Source organism: Microcebus murinus, chromosome 20, assembly GCF_040939455.1.
Source record: "Microcebus murinus isolate Inina chromosome 20, M.murinus_Inina_mat1.0, whole genome shotgun sequence".
Lineage (NCBI taxonomy): Eukaryota > Metazoa > Chordata > Mammalia > Primates > Cheirogaleidae > Microcebus > Microcebus murinus.
Genome location: NC_134123.1, coordinates 9943367 through 9957824, shown reverse-complemented (window position 1 = coordinate 9957824; position 14458 = coordinate 9943367). Strand labels below are relative to the sequence as shown.

Here is a 14458-nt window from a genome sequence, read left to right as displayed (position 1 = left end):
TTTAGATAGTTTGGATGCCTGCCTTGCTCATTAATAAGTACATCATGAACATCAACCTATGCCATTAAATAACACAGGCTGACATTGGATATCCCCATTACACTGAGTATTGAATCAGAATTAATTTACTCAATTTGATACTTAGAGTCATTAAGTTGTTTTTGATTTTTTGATAATATGAATAACACTGTGGTGAACATCCTGTATTAAATCTTTATGCACATACAAGAATATTTTAGAAAAAGTTTCAAGAAATGGTATATCTGAGTCAAAAGTATTCTGTGCTTGTTAAATTTCCCTCCAGAAATGTTCCAACTACATTCCTTCCATTGATATAAGAAACCTCCATTCACTGGACTCTTGCCAATATTTAGTGATATTAAAATAATGATTTTTAGGTATTGGATAGGCAAAACAATAATAATAAACAATTATTTTGCTTTTTAGTTTGCATTTATCTGAGTACTAGTGAAGTTGAACACTTTCTTTTTTGACATTTGAATTTTTTTTTCTGAATATTCTGCTCTTATTCTTGCTGATCTGGGGACAAATCTCCTGAATGGAAATCAGGAAGTCACTTTGTTGACTCTGATTTTGCTACCTGACAGCTGTGTTGTCCTGGCCCATGAGTCCCTCCATTCTGACGTGCACAGTGGGGCTGCGATGCAACCTCCTGGGTATATTGAGAGTCTTTTTTTTCTTATTTTAGCGTATTATGGGGTTACAAGTGTTAAGGTTATGTATATTGCCCATTCCCCACTCCCCCCTCCAGTCAGAGCTTCAAGTGTGACCATCCCCCAAACATTGCATACCCCACTCATTGTGTTTGTATATACCCATCCCCTCCTCCTTCCTCCCATCTGCCTGACACCCTAAACGTTATTCCTATATGTCCACTGAGATGTTGATCTGTTAATATCAATTTGCTGGTGAGTACATGTGGTGCTTGTTTTTCCATTCTTGAGATACTTCACTTAGTAGAATGGGTTCCAGCTCTATCCAGGAATATACAAGAGGTGCTATATCACCATTGTTTCTTAGAGCTGAATAGTACTCCATGGTATATACATATACCACATTTTATTAATCCACCCATGAATTGATGGACACTTGGGTTGTTTCCACAACTTTGTGATTGTGAATTGTGCTGCTATAAACATTCGAGTGCAGGTGTCTTTTTTGTAGAGAGTCATTTGATCATTTGGGTAGATGCCCAGTAGTGGAATTGCTGGATCAAATGTTAGATCTACTTGTATTGCTTTAAGGTATCTCCATATTGCTTTCCACAGAGGTTGAACTAGTTTGCAGTCCCACCAGCAGTATAAGAGTGCTCCTGTCTCTCTGCATCCATGCTAACATTTATTGTTTTGGGACTTTTTGATAAAGGCCATTCTCACTGGAGTTAAATGATATCTCATTGTGGTTTTGATTTGCATTTACCTGATGATTAGAGATGTTGAGCATTTTTTCATATGTTTGTTGGCCATTATTCTGTCTTCTTTTGAAAAGTTTCTGCTCATGTCCTTTGCCCATTTTTTTGATAAGGTTGTTTGATTTTTTTCTTGCTTATTTTCCTGAGTTCTAAATAGATTCTAGTTATCAGCCCTTTATTGGATGTGTAGCTTGCAAAAATTTTCTCCCATTCTGTGTGTTGTCTGTTTGCTCTCTTGACAGTTTCTCTGGCTGTGGAGAAGCTTTGTAATTTGATCAGGTCCCATTTATTTATTTTTGTTGCTGCTGTGATTGCCTTTGGGGTCTTCTTCATAAATTCTTTGCCTAGGCCAATGTCTAGAAGAGTATTTCCAATGTTTTCCTCTAGAATTCTAATAGTTTCACACCTAAGGTTCAAGTCTGTTACCCAGCTTGAGTTAATTTTTGTGAGAGACCTCCTGGGTACATTGAGATCTAGGAACATTGCTTATAGTGTGCTCGGAAATGTAGATCCCACATAGTGTGGATCTTCCTGGCTATGTGGCCCTGGGCAGGTTCTCTAACTTCTCTGTGCCTCAGGTTTTTCATCTGTATAATGGGGATAATAATAGAACCTACGTAATGGGACTGACCTGAGGCCTAAAGACATTAGTACATAAAGAGTACTTAAAACAGTGCCTGGCACACTTGGAAGACTCAATGAATATTACCAGTTTTTGTCTACATTGGATCTTTGAGATCTTTCATCAGGGCAACCAATAACCCTTGCCAGGGACGGCTTGATAATGGAACCCTGGCATGTCAGAGCTGCAAGACCATTCTAGAAATCACTCCCCTCACTTACACCAGGCAGATTGGGGCCCAGAGCAGGAAAGGAATTCACCCAATGTTACTCAGCAAATGAGTGGCTGAGGCAGGACTAGAATGGAGATGTTGTCCCACAAAGATTATACCCCTGACCTGTTGGAGACCCTAAATATTTGTCTGCCACTTGAGTGACTTCTCATGGTGTATGGAAGTCTTCTTCCATGCTGGACTTCCATACTTCTTCCAGACTGGAACATGTTTACCTGGTGGAGGAACAGGGTCACCCTGCAGCCACCATCTAGCGCCCCACAGACACTGGGAAATGTCACCTCCCAGGGAAGGTCAGCATCTCTGCAGTCTCCTCTCCTTGAGCCAGGGCATCCCAAAGCCCTGGGAAGGGGAGAGGTGCCAAGCCCATCTCACTCTGCTTGGCCTTGAGAGGCCTTAGTGAGTCCTGGGGCCCCACCTGGACCCCAGATGCCTCTTTTCCATTCCAGAGTCTTTGGTCTGGCAACAGCAAGTCCAATTACAGGCTCCAGGCCCAGCCCTGGGAGACACCTTGCTCAGGTCTGGTTGAATCTGAGGAGTTCCTCTTTCTCCCCTCCCCAGGTGCCCCCAGGACCCAGTAGCAGGGCAGATGGTCTCCAATCTCATTACCAACAGAAAGGAGAACATTCTTCTCACATTTTCCGAAGACTGTCTTTACCTGAATATTTACACTCCTGCTGACTTGAGGAAGAACAGCAGGCTGCCGGTAAGCGGTGGGAACCCCTGGCCCAGACGTGCTGTTTCCACTACCACGGGGTCTTCTGGTGCAGTGAGACAGACAGTAATCATATGCAAATTAGTAAATGAATAATGTGACATGTTAGAATGTGACAAATGCATTGGAATAGAAAGGAACAGTTGAGCAGGTGAGGGAGGTCAGTAGTAATGGTCCTCTTATTCTCATCTTGCCCTTTGTCACAGTTGGGGGGTGGTGGGGAGGGGCGTGTGTGGGGAATGTACCAGCGTGTTGCTTTCACCAGCTCTCAACATCCAGGCGTGTCTGGCTACCTACTGACGAGCAGAGCAATGGTGGATGTGCCCAATCACCCAGGCCCGGCTGGGCAAAACAGCCCAAAGGTTCCAGTTGGCCTCACAGGGAACCTTAGACACCTACATGCATCAGCGATTCACCTCCTCAGCTGGGGTGCAGGTGGAGGCAGCTGGGGAGGGGACAGCATGGCCAGGCCTGCTCAGGGGCTGCAGGCTCACACGGGAAACACAAGTTTCCACATGTCACTTCCCCTAGTGACATGGAACCACTGGAGGACTTTGCTATACATCTGTAAGGCACGTCTTAATTGTCCCAAGTTCTCTCATGCTAACCGAAGGACAAGAGTGATTACTCTGATGCTCAGAGCAGTTGAGATATAATATCCAGTAATGTTAGACCTGAAAGGGGTCTTAAAGAAAAGCCAATGACCCAACTCTACTATTACATATAGAGAAACTGAGGCCCAAATGGGGGAATGTGGAGGTTGTGCAGTGGGGCTGGCAGGACCAGAGCTCAGGCTTTTTGATCTTCAAACCAGTGTTCTTTGGCATGGAGTAGGACATTGAGCATGTGTGTGGCCTTTCCCCAGCACACCAAGGTCCACCTGTGACAACTTTCACCATCCTGTAACAGAGGTGTGGGACAGAGCCTGGGATAGAGAATCCCAGAAGCTCTTTCTTTTGCCTTTGGCAAAGCATCTGTTATTTTATGCAGCTAATTTCCCTCCCTAATAGTTTTTGGCATAGGCTGGTGACTCAGTGAGTCAGCATTGCCCAAATAAGTGAAGGGCCAGAGATGGGCAGGCTGCCAGCTGCAGGCTGGGTCATGGGGGAGGGGAGGTTCTGCTGGAAAAGGAGGTGATGGCAGGGGTGGACAGGGGAGGGTGCCAGCACCCAGCCAGTGTCCCAGGAGCACCCTGGCACGGTACTGGGAGTGGGGGAGGAGGTCTGTGAACTTGGGACTAGGTGTTGGCCCACATGTGCTTTGTAAGGCTCAAGGAAGTGGGGACACAGGCTCACTCCCTCCCTCCCTCCCTCATTCATTCATTCTTCTACTTTGTACTCAGTGTCCCCAATGCAAGGTTAGACTTGGGGTTCGGGGAAGGAGGAACATGAAACCACTTCCAGCAGCCCCACCCTCAGGGATCCTGCCCTCGGGCTGCACAGACACATGCTGACTTCAGCATGTTACCGAAGCCCAGCCCGTGGGCTCAGCTGTCACTCAAAGATGACAGTAACCTCAGCCCGTCCCTAGGAGGGAGGCAGGGATCAGACAAACAGGGGCTCTGGGAGCTGCAGGCAGAAGAACCTCTAGTACGGACATGGGTTCCAGAACTGCAGGGTCTGGGTTTGAATCCTGCTTCTGCTTTGACTAGCTGAGAGATGTCAGCGATTTCTTAACTTCTCTAACCCTCTGTTTCCTGGAAATGGGAGGCAGCAGGTGTGAGTGCTCCATGCTCACTGCCTAGCTTTGTCTCCGCCCCTGGATAAACATGAAAAGCAAGCACTTGTGACACCTCAGAGGGGAAGGGGGTATCCTACCCCACCTGACAGCAGACGTGCTGCGCTGTGGCCACTGGCTGCAGTGTGCTGGGGCAGCTCAGCACCTGGACATGGAACCAACTGTGTGGGTCCCAGTCCTGCTTCTACCACTGGGCTGTGTGACCTTGGGCAGGTTAGGTGCCTCAGTTTTCCAACCTGTCAAACAGTACAACATTGGTATCTACCTCATGGATGGTTTATTTTAAAGTGCTTAGACAGTACTGGGAGCATAGTTTATATTGTAAGTTCATTTTTAAAACTAACTGTTATTATTATTATATTATTAATACAGTATATTAATAATTATTTTAGTCCCTCCCACTGCTTCCCTGTTATGTGAGCTCTTTAAATGTGAGAACCATGAATTGTGAATCGTTGTGTCCACTCTCACCTTCACTTCCTGTCACAGTCCCCAGAACATAGCAGGTTCACAGATAATGTTGGTCAAGTGTTGGAAGAGTTTCTGGAATGGATTCTAGGTGGATTCTAGGCTGGGCTTTGCAGGGTGGGTAGGATTTGGAGAAGGAGAGGAGGCAGAAAGGAGGCATATTAGGAAGAGATACATAGGGACATGTGTGCTTATTGAGACAATCCCCTGTGCACAGGTGTAATTCAGCACAGAAGACTTGACTGGGAGGCAGCTGCAATGCAAGCGCTGCTCTGTGTCTATGCAGAGCTGGCTGCAAGGTCCAGCATGAGGGTGACAGGAGCGTCAGGGAGAACAGGGCATCCTTAGCCTTTGCTATTATTCTCGTGGTGATGTGCTCAGCATGAAGGACCTGGGGTCGGGAGAGGTGACACTGTGGATGGGGAGTGAGGCAGGAGAACCAGGGAGTGTAGAATGGGGTGCCAGCCTAGGCCATGCTTTGAAGGGTCAGGAAGGAAAGATATTGCTTTTTGTAGCACTTCTGGGTGCTGGTGGACTTTGGGCAACGGCCTGCTTGAGTCATGGCCAATAACTAGGACATCAGATGAGACAACCTCTGAGTCCTTCCCAGCTCTGCTTCCTATAACCAGTGTGGCTGTCCCTCCCTGTCCAGGTGATGGTGTGGATCCACGGAGGTGGTCTCGTGGTGGGCGGGGCCTCAACCTATGATGGCCTGGCCCTCTCTGCCCATGAGAACGTGGTGGTGGTGACCATTCAGTACCGTCTGGGCATCTGGGGATTCTTCAGGTGAGTTTCTGGGCTCTCCTCCCTGTGCTCAGGTCCCGAAGCGAGGGTACTAGGACCCAGGTCCGGTCGTGTCAGCCCTCAGGAGACCTTTGCTAAGTCCCTTATAAAAGGCATCCCAGTCTCTTCATAACTGGACCCCCCTTACCTTCTCATAACCCAGCCACACTTGTTCACTTGCTCCTGAGCTTTTGCATGTGCTCTTCCCTCTGCCTGGAATGCCTACTCTACCTGGCAAACTCCTATTCATCCTGCAGGACCCAGCCCACATGTGGCCTCCTCTGAAGTACTCATCTCCTTTTCCCTGTGCTGCCCCCGCACGTTCCACATTCCTCTATGAAGCCATTAGATGCAGCGCAGCGGTGAAAGGTTCACACATCTTCTTCCTTCTCCTGACAGTGAAGAGAGAGACAGACTGGCAGAGGGTGCTCAGCAAATGCTTGTGGGGGAAGGCATGGGTGGCTGGAGACGGGAGGTCGTCAGGGCATCTGAGCCCAGGGAGCCACCCTCCCTGAAGGAGTGTCGGGGCGCACTCACCCCATATCTTGCTAGAAATCTGACACATGCAGCAGTCAAGACTAGAGGCTTCTCTGTGGGGACAGGGAGCAGGATTAGTATCACGGCCACTCACTTTGTCACTCTGCAACTTCTGTGCTACAGCTGATCCACACAGTAGCCAGATGGATCAGATAAGGCATAGATTGAGTCACGTCATTCCTCGGCACAGACCTAAGGTGGCTCCCACATCACCTGGGGTGACATGCAACATGCTTCTGCAGGCCCACAGCGCCCTCCCCTCCTATCTGCACACAGTGCTCGCTGGGCCCCAGGGACTTTGCACTTGCTGTTTCTTCTGCCTGGAATTGTCTTCTTTGGATATTGGCAAGGCTCACATGCTCATTTCATTCAGGATTCTACTCAAACGCTACAGTGTCCAAGAGGCCTTCCCTGCTCATGTGATCTGAAGTAGCACCCACTCCCCACCCCTGCCTTTTCCCTCACCCCAATTTATTTTGCCTCAAAACACTTTCACTGCCTGGTATTTTATTATATATTTATCTGTTTGTTTGTAGTGTGTACTGAGAGCTTACTGTAGTCACAGATTTTCCCTAGTTTGTTCTCAATTGTGCTCTAGCTCCTAGGACCGTGCTGGGCACTGCTGTGCCTACCAATGGGTCATCCTGGGCCAGTCCCTGAGCTATCACCTTCCCTGAGACTCACATGTAGTAGATGCTCAGTAAATCGTGTGGAGATGAGTGAATGTGGAGCCTTACAACGGCACATGCTGGCACTGGCAGGCAGGGGAAGACCCTGTGTCAGGGGTGTGGAAGCCCAGCCTATTCTGGAAGGACCACCGAGAGCCCCCACCCATCTCTAGTCCCGAGACCCCTGCCATGGCGTCTGTGCTGCCCACCCCAGCCTGTTCTCTCACAGCACAGGGGACGAACACAGCCGCGGAAACTGGGGCCACTTGGACCAGGTGGCTGCGCTGCGCTGGGTCCGGGACAACATCGCCAACTTTGGAGGGAACCCAGGCTCTGTGACCATCTTCGGAGAGTCAGCAGGAGGCGAAAGTGTCTCTGTCCTTGTAAGTGTTCCTGGCACCAGGCCCCACCCCCAGGCTGATGTGGCTGCTGATGGGAACTCTTGGAGACCAGCCCACCCAGCCCCGGGCGCCTTTGCTTACACGGCCTGGATTGGGGACAGACCCTCCTCCTTGCCCAGCATCAGGCAGTGGAGAGCTAATGTACAAACTCTCCTTGGCCCCCAGGAAGCTCAGAGCTCAGCTTTATGTCCTGGGCCACTAGAATCTCTGGCCCCAGCCTACACTGGCCGCAGTCCTCCTCTGGCACCTTGGTTGAGCTCTCTCTCTTCTTCTTTCTCATTTTAACACCAGGACTCAGCTCATTCTTTGGGGAGGTGGGTGTGGGTATAAATTATGAACATATGCAGGCAAGGACAAGAGTTGGACAGAGGTCATCATTTGGCTTGAAGCCATAACTGTATGTCGAGGGGACACAAGCCCTGAGATCAGGCAGGAGCCTCAGCTGAGGTGGTCTGATGGCCCCCACGCCCAAGAGGGACGTGGCCATCTGTGGAGCTGAGGGTCCATGTGGGCTGGGCGAGGTGGGGGAGGAAGGAGGGATGGAGCACAGGACGGGGAGGGAGGGGACAGGGGATGTGGGGCACAGACACAGCCTGGGGGTGCGAGATGTCCTCCCAGCGTGAGGAATGGGGCTGGGGTGGTACTGAGGGCAGCTGGGATGGGAAACCCGGTTGGAAGGTGCTGGGAGCTGTGAGGAGCCTCTAGGGGCCTCGGAGTTGAGCCGAGGGTCAGCCCATTGCTGTGTTTTTCAATCATGTGTTGGTTTCCTACTTGAACACTCTGGGGAAAATGCTTTCGTATTTTTAAAGTAAAGAGAAAAGAAAAATACAGATCAGCCCAAAGAAGAAATAAACTATTCACAATCTTCCTCCCCAGGGTCCTCACTGTGGACATTTGACATATATTTTTTCTAGACTATTTTCCTGACAGTGTGTATCTATTTATCATATATCAACTATCTTTTTTTTATAAAACGACATTCCTAAATTAGCATAAGGCACGTTAATTACCATAAATGTTAGTATAACACACTATAACATTTCAGTATAACAAAATTATTTCCCTAAACATTAAGCACTCCCCCACAATATTATCTTTTATAATTGCATAACAGTCTTTATAATTGCATAACAGTTTTTTCAGTAACTGAAATAAATCATTGATTTACCCAATCTCATACTATGGGATCCTCGGGTTATTTCCAATTCCGTAACCAGCACGGGCACCCTCAGAAGTCTTTGTGTGCCTCCCTGGCCACTTTTCTTGTGAGTAACAGAAATGCTGAACCAGACCGTGCGCCCGGGCTTTGCCAGGCTGTCTTTCTGGTGCTTTTGACTGCTGTGATCTGTGCGGGCCACACTCTCCTGTTCCGTCCCCGGGTCTGTGGCTCTGTGCTCCGGCTCCATCCTGCTGAGGTTCTCTGGGGGAGGCAGGGCCCAGGGTGAGGTTTGGAAACAGGCCAGGCCAGGTGAGGAGCCCTCCTGTACTCTGAGCCCCAGGACAGAGCTGTGGGTGGACCCTGCCCTGAGCATGAACTCTCCTCCTGTCTTCTCCCCTCCCAGGTTTTATCTCCTCTGGCCAAGAACCTCTTCCACCGGGCCATTTCTGAGAGTGGTGTGGCCCTCACTTCTGCTCTGGTCCACAAGGGTGACATCAAGCCCCTGGCAGAGGTAGGTCTCTCACAGGACACTCCTGGCATCCTTGGGGATCTTTCTCACTATGAAACGCAGAGGACATTCTCAAAGAGATACTGAGGCTAGATGGGCTAAATGGAAAAGGCAAGGAGACCCCTTGCTCAACTTCCCAATTTTATAGCCAAGCAAACAGCAGAGTGTGGAAGTGACATGTCAAGGTTGACATAGGATCAAAGCAGAGCTGGCATGCAAAGCCGTGACAGTGAACTTCCAGTGTATGCCCTGCCCATGACCACAGGCCTGAGTGTGCCTCAGAGGTTATCGGGAAAGACTTCTTTTAAAAATGATGAATAAATCAGCATGACAGAGCTGAGCAATGATTTAATTGCCGAGCAATGAGTATTCCAGGGAAAGGATGCAGCACGTGCAAATGTCCTGTGGCTAAGAAGCATCTTGAGAGTGAGAGAAGGCTGGTGTGGCCAGAGCGCAGAGCACTGGGAGCTTGGGGTGTGCTGAGGGTGGGGACATTGGCAAGGGCCTCCCTGCACAGGACCCTGGGGAGGATTTTGTGTTTATCTGAAGAGAGCTGGGAAGAGAGGAAGGGGTGACCACAGGGTGGCGCTGCTGAGCAGGGCCTACTGGAACCAGAGGGGTGCAGGGTCTGGGTGGGGCTGTGGCAGCTGGTTTGGGGCAGCCCAGACTTCAGGGGCTGATTAGGAGGTGGGGAGGAAATGGAGACGCCAAGCATCTGTTTTAGAATTTTTGAGAGTTTTTTCAGAATCCATTGGGTATAAGTAACAGGTGGCACAGGCTTGAGTCAAGAAGGGGAATTTATTTTCAAGGAAGCCGAGGTGGCAGGGGTGAGGCTGGGCTTTGTGAACAAACAGGAGCTAGAAATTGCAAAGTGAGAGGAATCCAGGTCTCTCTGACTCTTGCTCTTCTCTCCCCCTCTCTCCCTCTTCTCCCCTTGTCCCTCCTCCTGTTGGTTTATTCACCAAGTGGGTTCTGAGCAGGGACTCTGCAGCAGACACTGTCCAGGCTCTGGGACCCTGCGCACTCCCCACGGCCCTGCCACCACGGAGCCCGTCTTGGGTCCATCTGTGCCTTCCTCTCTGGACGAGCTTTGCTGTCAGTTCCTGTGACCAGCCCACCTGGCCCTAGGCTTGGGGACTGCCCTGTGGTTCCAGAAAGTAGTCAGGTTTTCTTCTGTTTGAGAAATGCTCATTTCTACACTCGGACCCAGATCACTTAGGAGAGAGGCTCACAGCCCTGGCTTTGCTGAGATGCCCCCCTTGGGGCCTCTCAGAAAAACCGGGGTGAAGGTGTGTGGGAGCAGACCACCTGCGGTGTCCAAGAAACCCTCAAGGAAGCCTCTCCCTCCAGGAGGGTTTTCTTCTTACTTTTTTTTAAGACGAGAAGGGGTTCTAGGTTGGGGTCAGGCTTCTTCATGCATTAATCGGTACCTTTCGATGGCTTGCCCTAGGACAAGGGAGGACAAACATGGGCCAGGTTTGTATGGCCCTTGAGTTAAGAATGATTTTGTTTTCATTGTTAAGCAATAGAAAAAAAAAAAGGAAAGTATAATATTTCATGACCTGTAAAAATGGTATGAAATTCACATTCAAGTGTTCATAGATAAAATTCTGTTGCAACACAGCGGCGCCCATTTATTTCACTACAGCAGAGTTTAGAAATTGCAACACAGACCAGACGGCCCACAAAAGCGCAAATATGTACTGTTTGTCCCTTTGGTGACAATGTATGACCCCTGCCTGCACAGTCACGTGTAGTTGTTGCCCAGGACTCCAGCACGTGACTGCACAGGTGGAAACTCTTAGCTGTGCCGCCGAGGCCTCAGTCGCTGAGAAGCTCCATCCACGCCCCAGGACAGACACGCGCTGTTTTCCTTTAGGGCTCCTGTTTAACTCACATTCCATACTTCCTGAAGTTCTTTGATGTGAATCACCTTATCTGGGCCTCCTGCAGTTCTGCATGTGTTTTGTGTGTGGGAGATATGGTAGCCTCCTGTGTTCTTCCCATGTATTAGCTCATGAGCTCAGTGCGATCATTATGCCCACCTAAGGGTGGAGAAACCGAGACACAAGAACTCAAGTGGTTTTCTGAGGCCAGATGGCCACTATGTGCAGGAACTGGGCTTGGAAACCAGACAAGGTGATAGAGGCTCCATGCTCTTACACCCCCCTCCACACTACCTGCTTTCTTGAGACATCCAGCTTTGAGGTCATTATGCTCATTTTAACAGAGCTAAGGTAACACACAGAGGGAGTATGTGCTTACCACTCACGTCACAGTTCAGATTAGGCACAGAGGCAGCACTCTGTGGGCCCCAGAACCCACACGTCTGGTCTAGAGTACTTTCTGCTCCCCCTGCTGCCTCAGAAACTGGGCTGGGGACAGAACACCTCTTTCTACCTTGATGGAGGGAAGGGACATTGCTCTTGAGCTCTTGTTACCTGTGATCTTTGCAGAAAGTTGCTGTCACTGCTGGGTGTAAAACCACCACCTCGGCTGTCATGGTTCACTGCCTGCGCCAGAAGACAGAGGAGGAGCTCTTGGAGGCCACGTTGAAAATGGTACGTGGGTCTGTTCTAGGCCCCCAGCCTGTAGTCATGGCCCCAGGCTTCATCTTTTCAGTTGTCCTTTCGCCCTGAAAAAACTCCCTGGGACAATTTTTTACCTCTCAGGAGCATCTGGGTCTGAATAGAGAATTTCCCTTTTCCTTTTTTATTGTAGCATATCTTAGATATCAGAAGTCCAAAAATAACATGGTGAAAAATTACGTAATAATCCCACAGTTTTATCAAAACCTAAATTTTTTCATTCTTGTTTTCAGATGTGTTTTAAGAAATTAAACATTACATATTCCCAGGGGTAGCCACCATCCTGAATTTGGGCGATGGGGATATTAATCACAGAAATTTCTGAATGATATCACAATTTATCTTGGTTGATTTAGAAACTATGTCAATTATAACCCAATGGTGCCCCAATTTATAGATTTTCTCTGCCTCAATTGTCAATGTAGTATAGCCATTCATCTACTCATGCATTCATCTACCATCTTATGATCCACCTACTCATGCACTAATCCATCTGATTCATTGCCACCCTATAACCAAGCTAATATCAGTCCATCCATGAGTCTTCATTATGTATTTCAACTCATCCATCATCAGTGCATCATCCAGTCACCTTATATCTTCACTTCATCATCCATTCCTCCATAATCAATGATCTATCCTTAACCTACCTGCTACTTATCATCCATCTTTCCATGTATCCATCCAGTTTACCCAAACTGCATGCATTGACCAACTCCATCCATCCATCCATCTATCCATTCATGCTAGGAGTCTGGGGTGGGTGGGGAGAGTGTCAGGGCAAGTGATACAGATATAGTTGGACATAGTCCTTGCTCACAAGAAGCTACCCAAGGAGAAACACACCCATATACCTAGTAGGTTGAATATGGTGGAGTAAAGGGAGGGGAAATATTCCTTATAGTCATCAGACATGCTTCACAGAGAAGGTGACATCTGAGGATTGATGGACGGCTGTGGCATTCGTCTGTCATTATAGGGAAGTTCAGCAGGACAAATGCCCAAGGAATACAGCATGTAGGGTCAATGGGAGCCATTCCTTTGGTGGGAGAAGAGTGTGAGTTGTGAGGGCAGCAGTAGCCTGAGTCTCGGACCCCTTATCTGGACCCTGCACACCTGTGGATACTTCTGGAACCCTAGGGCAGGCCTCTAGCTCTGGACTCTACTTCCATGTCCATATGTTGAATCCATCTGGCTTTAGGATTTGAGTGTTGGTTTATCATACTCTGATGAGGTGGCCAAGTGTTCAAAGAATTAAAACACAACTGTATTATAATTACTGAATAGACCCAAATATTTCAGCAGTTCTCCATGTGGCACAAGAGGACCCAGCTTATAAAGAAAGATTTGAGGCCTTTGGGAAAACCCAGATCTAAGCTATCAGGACATTCTTCAGAGATCTCTGAGATCTTGTGGAAATGCTTGTGATTCTCCACTGACTCCAATAAACTCACACACACACACACACAGACGCACGCACACACACACAAACACACACATATATCTGGTTGGTGGGCTACAGTCCATAATGGAGGAGCCCTCACTCATCACTTCCTGCATAGAGATCAGACCTGGTAACTATACTGCAACATTGCAATCACTGCAATTTTGGTGAAAACCAAAGAGAAGCATGGGGTAGAATGAGTCTCAGGGAGGTTTTGAGTCAGGAATTTCTAATGCAAGAAGAGAAAACTCAAGTTGCAATGAGCAGAAAAAGAAATCTTTGTAAAAAACAATTCAGGTAATGGAAAAGTCCAGCACTAGATGGCTTCAGGCATGGCTGGATCCAGATGTTCATAGGATATTATTTGGAATCTACCTGTCTCTATCCTTTCATTTTGCACTACACTGTGTTGGCTTCACCCTCAGGCAGATTTGTCCTCTGAGGAGGTTAAAGATAGCAGCACTCTAGACTTATATACAACCTGCTTAGAAACCCTCTTTCTCAAAAATTCTAGCAAAAGTTTTGAGGTACACTCTGTTGGACTGACATGGGTAAGTGCCCATCACTGATATACTATCTGTGTTTAGGGAGACGGAACTCCCTGGGTTGCATATAGATACCTGAATTTATGGAGTGAGTGAGGGGAAGAGGGGAGTCCCCCAAAAGGAAATTGGGAACAAGAAGGGGAAATGGGTGGTGGGCAGGGCAGGCACCAACAGCAGATGGCCTCTCCAGAGCTCCAGCCACCCTGGCCAGGGTCCCAGGGGCCTGTCCTTCCCTTGCTGGTGCCCATCCCTCCCCCACTGACACTTAAACCCTGTGCTCATGCCCGTGGAGCCTGTGTCCTGCCCACTTCCTCTCCCGCCTGCCAGGGTGGCACCAGGAGGGAGAACCTGACACCTCTGCTGTGCAGCCACGGAGATCAGCTTTCTCCCGGGAAGCTTCTCACCACATCTCGCCTTTGTCTTCACAGAACTTTTTTGTGATCGATTTAGTTGGAGACCCCAGAGAGGTAAGGACCTTTGGTTTCTTGATTACACGTTTTGAGTCTTAACATCTTTAAGCTCCATTTTAACTCTGAATGAACGAATTCTCCCTTGTGGAACCCCCATAACTCCTCATTTGTATGGTGCTGAGGCCCAGAGAGGGGCAGTGACTTGCCTG

At 48.6% G+C, this 14458-nt stretch overlaps 1 protein-coding gene across 3 annotated transcripts in view; it reads left to right on the top strand.

Annotated features, from left to right (window-relative positions):
- LOC105866547 (liver carboxylesterase 1-like) overlaps positions 1-14458 on the top strand; it is a 29830-nt gene that overhangs the window by 5054 nt on the left and 10318 nt on the right. For all 3 annotated transcript variants that reach the window (XM_012755947.3, XM_075995650.1, XM_012755948.3), the window contains 6 exons: positions 2848-2992; positions 5859-5992; positions 7424-7577; positions 9158-9265; positions 11719-11823; positions 14268-14306. In XM_012755947.3, the coding sequence (XP_012611401.2) occupies positions 2848-2992; positions 5859-5992; positions 7424-7577; positions 9158-9265; positions 11719-11823; positions 14268-14306 (685 nt within the window). The remainder of the gene's footprint in view (positions 1-2847; positions 2993-5858; positions 5993-7423; positions 7578-9157; positions 9266-11718; positions 11824-14267; positions 14307-14458) is intronic.